Raw genomic sequence first — 6000 nt, forward strand, 5'->3', positions numbered from 1 at the left:
GGCATGTACTGGCCTCAGAGCTTCCCTCCTCTTTTGTCTCCCAGATTGCATGGTTCTCCTGACTGACAAGTGTGGTCCAAGCAGCCACCCAGCTGACGTGAGCCAAGACTGCACCCCCCAGACCAGTGACAGGGCTCTTCTGGGGTCCCAGGGCCAGCAGGATTCTGTGTGTAAGTGGTGTTTTCATAGAGCAGTCCGGCACAGGGCTTCCTCCCCAGCTCCCAGGTCAGTCAGACCCTGGGTTGGAGATGTTGCAGCCAGAATGCAGCCACCCAACTGATTGGGGATTAAGGCGACCGCCATGTTGGTTAGCACTTAATCACCTTGAATCCTTGCAAGTCTCTTCTGAAGCCGAGGCTCAGAGAGGTGAAGTGACTTGCTCCAGGTCATGCTTGTGAGGAATAAGTGAGGGAGATGGGATTTGAACCCACATCTGGTCTGACTCCAAAGTCCCCACCACCTCACTAAATTATACATGCCACCTTCACCCATGATCTCTGAGGCTCAGGAACTCGCTTGACAGATGAGAAACCAAGGCTCCGAGCGCTTGAGCCGCAAATGCACATCCCAGTTCCACAGGTACCAGGCTTCTTACTAACTCTGATACAGCCTCCACTCCACCACCCACCCTGGCTCCAGTGGTTAGCCAGGCGGCTTCTGGGAGTTTTGTGCTGTTGTTTCTATATTTGGAGGACTTTTTGGTCTTGTTTGTTTCCTGGATTCTTTGTTTCTGTGGCCCAGGAGATGGAGCATATGTCACCCTGTCTCGAGATTCTTCTGAACAGAGCTGGCAAGGAAATGAGAAAGGATCCTAATTAGGGGGCGATAACCCCACGGAGAAATTCAGATTTTTGCAGCAGGCCATGTCCTTCCCACAAGCCCTGTGTGTTTGTCAGATGTTTATAGAGCCTTCATTAACAGAGAGCTCTCTTAGATAAGAGGCCTGAGCACAGCATCAAGGGCCAGATAAGAACAAGCGGAGGGCACTTCGGGGACGGCAGGCGGGTGAGAGCCTGTGAACTGGCCCGGGTGCGCGGTGCAGAGCCGAGGGCAGGACAATGCAGGCCGGCTCCTTCCCGGCTCCTCCCCGCACCCGCTAACACACCGCGGCTGCCGCAGTCTCCGGAGCAGGGCTAGAGCATCCCAAGATGTGCCACGGGGCGCTCTGGGTGGCCCTGCCTGTGCTCTCCCTGCTGGCCTGCTCCGCGCAGGGGAAGCCACTGGAGATCCGGGGGCGGGGGTCGGCTGGGGCAGATGCCCACCTCCTGCTAGGCGGGTCTGGAGGCGAGCGGGAGGGGGGCACCTTCGACCTGAGGATGTTTCTGGAGAACATGAAGGTGGATTTCCTGCGCAGCCTCAACCTGAGCGGGGTCCCTTCCCAGGACAAAACCCGAGCCGAGCCGCCGCAGTACATGATCGACCTGTACAACAGATACACCACCGACAAGACATCCACCCCCGCATCCAATATCGTGCGCAGCTTCAGCGTGGAAGGTAGAGTCGGCTCCACCGGGGCGCCCCGGGTCGGGGTGGGGGACTCAGTGGTCCAAGGCTGCGCTGCCCAGTATGGCGGCCACTGGACACATGGGACTTTACGTTTCAATTTAAATTAATTTAAGTGAAATAAAATGAATAATTTAGTTATTTAGTTTCACTAGCTTGGATGCAAGTGCTCAGCAATCATGCATGACTATGGCTACCCTATAGGACAGTGGAGATTATAGAACAGTTCCATCATTGCAGAAAGTTCTACTGGACAGCTCTGCTCTAGAAGATTCTCCCTCCCTGCACCCAGAGCCACATTTAACACAGTAGGTGCTGAAGGAGTGCCAGTTCCCTTCCTTCCATCCCTTCCCTACCTCCCCCTTCCCATACTGTCCCCTTCCTACTTAGACACAGACAACTTATTTAGCCTCCAACTAACTGGTATATTTTTAAACACCGAAGGAATGTCTATTTCTCTCTCATCAGAAGGTGTTTAAAATTCAGATGAATTCCTCTGAGAGAGAAGCATTAACAACGAGAAGAAGTTGTCTGAGGACAACTTAATTATTTTCTGAATATAAAATCATTTCACTGATTTAGGAGGACTAGAAGATAACACATGTCAGCTTAGGGCTTATGTCCACTAATTCACACAATGTAGGTGACATGATCTTGTGAGCAGGGAAGCCAAGGCTTGCAGACTCTGAGGGAACTTGCCCAGTTCACATATTAGTTAAGCAGCTGGATTCTGACCCAGGCCCACCTGTCCGCACAGCTCACGTTCCCTACGGCTGCAGCCTCTCTCTAACCAGCCAGGCACTCAGGGCTTCATGCCTCCTGGGCTTGAGACCTGCAGACTCTTAACAGGCATACGCCCTAGCTAAAGGATGCTGTGGTCATGCTGCATGCCTGGCAAGGCTGTATTTTCTGATGGCCCAAAAGAAGAAGAAAATTCTGGATTTTATGTGAACTTGCCTGGTTTCTAAAACACTGGCTTAATTTTTAAACAATGAAGTCTGCAGGGCTTAATTTTTTGCTCTTAAACGTGGTCTGCAGGTCATACAGATACTGCCAGTGTTGCTCTATGCCCATGGGGCGTGTCTGTAACCTGTGCTTTAGGGAAAGGCCAGGCTTCTTTGGCTGGACCTAATCACCAAATCCTGTAGTCTGGGAGTCCAGCATTCACAGCCACCGCAGGGACCCCTCCCCACTCCCCCATCATTGTCCATGTCCTGGAAACAAGTGCTCTGATCTGATCCCAGCCCTGCCTGTGGCCAGTACTGCTGTGAAGGCCAATTATGCTTCCCTTCACAGATGGCCTGAGTACGGCTCAGAGGGGGAGGGCACTTGTTCTCTAAGTGTCTGATGCAGTCCCAGGGCCGTCTTCTAGGTGTGCCACAGTAAGAGCACAGCAGGTGGTTAATGCACTGCTCATGGACCCCACTCATGACTCACATATGCCACGGTGGCTCGCCACATGCTGTAGGAGCTAGACTGACACATCCATGCTGGGTGAGGGGACACAGAGAGCTGTGTGAAAGGCCACGTGCTTGGGGGTGGGGGAGCTGTGCCCAAGCAGGGAAGACGGTCTTGGGAGGACACAGAAATACTGATTGAGCATCTGCTGTGAACCAGGGACAGTGCTGGGTAAGTTCCATGTGCCTTCTTGTTGAAGGCTCACACCAACACTGGGAGGTTGGTAGGATGAGTCCCATTCTACAGATGAGGAAACTGAGGCCCAGAGAGACTCAGGACTTCTCCAAGGTCACAAGCCTAGAAGGGAGAGAGTCAGGATTGGCACTTCAGTCTGTCAGACATTGCTGGGTTTCACCATAGCACACAGTATCCTCTCATGTTGGCACATAGTTGGTGCTCAAAAAACACAACTTCTCTTCCCTCTTTGCAACCAGGCCCTGGTATAATAGAGATGTGCTAATGGCCGGGTGTCAGCCAGGGGAGTGGGAAAGTGAAACAGTTGTGTGGCTAAAAGGCAAGCCCTATGTATGCCTAACATGACCAAGCTGTTGAGGTTAATATATTTTTCCCTCAAACATTAAAAAAAATCATCCACTTTCATTTTGCTCAGAAGTTACAATTCTGAATGATTTTTTACACCATTTAGATGCTGAGATTTTTAACATTGCCATAATGTTGGAATTTTACCATCCCCTCCCATGATCTCTCGTTTAAAATCATACACTCAGGATCTGCACTCTGAGGCTGACAGTGTGCTTTTCTGTTTTGTTTATCTGATTCTTTTTTTTTTTAAGTGAGGATCATTACAGGATGTATGCACTTTGGCAGTTAAACACCCTAAGTCCCAGTCTCCACATCTGTAAAAGTGGGATAATAATTAGATCTTCTGGTGGTCAGTGTGAAGAGAAAAGTGAAATATAATATGCAAAGCTCCTGGTGCAAAGCTGGGCACATAGTAAGTGCTCAATAAACAGCTGGAGCTGTCAATTTCAATGTGATGAATCTCCTGCCTCTGTTTTTCTTTGGAAGATGCCAAAGGTACATTTTAAAATACACTTCTACATTAAGGGCTTAAGTGAAAACAAACAGAGACTTGATAGAGGTAGACAATGTCATGCCAGATGGCCTTTCATCTAAACCATGAGTCTCAGCTTTGGTGTCATGAAAACAGACTCTCCCAGCAGATGACTGTCACCGTGTATTTGCATTTCAGATGCCGTCTCTATAGCCGCCACAGAAGACTTCCCTTTCCAGAAACACATCTTGCTCTTCAACATCTCCATTCCCAGGCATGAGCAGATCACCAGGGCCGAGATCCGACTCTACCTCTCCTGTCAAAGTCACGTGGACTCCTCTCACGAGCTGAAAGGAAACGTGGTCATTTATGATGTTCTGGATGGAGCCAGTGCCTGGGATGCTTCTGGGGGAACCAAGACCTTTCTGGTGTCCCAGGATATCCGGGACGAAGGCTGGGAGAACTTTGAGGTGTCCAGTGCTGTGAAGAGGTGGGTCCGAGCAGACCCCACTAAGAGCAAAAACAAACTGGAAGTGACAGTGGAGAGTCACAGGAAGGGCTGTGACAAGCTGGATATCAGTGTCCCCCCCAGCTCCAAAAACCTGCCGTTCTTTGTCGTCTTCTCCAATGACCGCAGCAATGGCACCAAGGAGACCAGGCTGGAGCTCAGGGAGATGATCGGCCATGAGCAGGAGAGTGTGCTCAAGAAGCTGTTCAAGAACGGCCTGATGGAGGCAGGTGAGAACAAGGACGACGAGGAGGAGGAGGATGTGCAAAGCCACATGGCCGTGAGCTCATCTTTGGCCAGACGGAAGAGGAGTGCCGGGGCCAACAACCACTGTCAGAAGACCTCCCTGCGGGTGAACTTCGAGGACATCGGCTGGGACAGCTGGATCATCGCGCCCAAGGAGTACGATGCCTTTGAATGTAAAGGTGGCTGCTTCTTCCCCCTTGCTGACGATGTGACCCCGACGAAACACGCCATCGTGCAGACCCTGGTGCATCTCAAGTTCCCCATGAAGGTGGGCAAGGCCTGCTGTGTGCCCACCAAACTGAGCCCCATCTCCATCCTCTACAAGGATGACATGGGGGTCCCCACCCTCAAGTACCACTATGAAGGGATGAGCGTGGCCGAGTGTGGGTGCAGGTAGTGCTGGCCCGTGGGTGGGGGAGGCGGGGTGGAGGGGGCTCCTAGTGAGAGGTCCTGTGTCCTGCTGGGCATGACAGAGACTAAGTCCCCCTGGGTGGCAGGCTGGAGGAGGAAGGGGAGCCACCAGGTCCTTGCGGTAAAGACCTGCTCTCCCTCTCACGGCCCACCCCAAGCACACACCACTGGGTTGAACTGCAGGGGAGGGGATGCCGATGGGCAGTGGGGGTTTGGGGAGAAGAGGAAAGCCTGGAAGTGTTGCTGGGGTGGAAGGGGAGATGAAGAAAAAGGGACAAGAGAAAAATGATCCAGAGTCAGCAGAAAACTGAGCGAAAACGAGGCCAAGGAGTACAGACGGGAGATGCACAGAGATTAATGGAAATTAAAGGACGTGAGAGGCATGGGGTTTATTCCAATAACCTCAGGGAGTGAAGGGGAAAGGAATGGGCTGTGTGCGCCACATCCACTCCACGTTATTCCCACAACCTGTGAGATGGGCATCGTGACTCCCAATTCACACGCTCGGAAGCCAAAACTCGGGCAGTTCAAGTAGCGACAGTCAATGGCGTGATTCCAACCCACGGGTCTCCATAGGTCTGTCGATCACCGAAGCCCAGGACCGCCCCCCAAGTATCCCACTGAGGTTTAGAAGGTCACCTGGTAGCTGAAGACAATTAGACTTTGGGGGCTGGGGAGTGCGGGGCAAACGGGACTGAGGCCGGCCAGTACCCAGCAGGATGACTGGGCTGCTTGTCACATCCAGGGCATGTTCTGACTGCTCCGCGCCTGTGCTGATTCAGTGTCCAAGTGCTTTTTAAGATGACCCCTAAGTCACTGAAAACTATCCCCTAAAGCAACTGCGGGATGGAGAGAGGCA

At 52.1% G+C, this 6000-nt stretch overlaps 1 protein-coding gene across 1 annotated transcript; it reads left to right on the forward strand.

The window, feature by feature from the left end:
• The first annotated feature begins 1148 nt into the window (after positions 1 to 1148).
• On the forward strand, positions 1149 to 5127 carry GDF2 (growth differentiation factor 2). Its single transcript, XM_060079366.1, has 2 exons — positions 1149 to 1494; positions 4175 to 5127. Exons 1-2 carry the CDS (start codon positions 1149 to 1151, stop codon positions 5125 to 5127), a joined length of 1299 nt encoding a protein of 432 aa, XP_059935349.1.
• The last annotated feature ends 873 nt before the right edge of the window (positions 5128 to 6000 follow it).

Source organism: Mesoplodon densirostris, chromosome 1, assembly GCF_025265405.1.
Source record: "Mesoplodon densirostris isolate mMesDen1 chromosome 1, mMesDen1 primary haplotype, whole genome shotgun sequence".
Taxonomy (NCBI): Eukaryota; Metazoa; Chordata; class Mammalia; order Artiodactyla; family Ziphiidae; genus Mesoplodon; species Mesoplodon densirostris.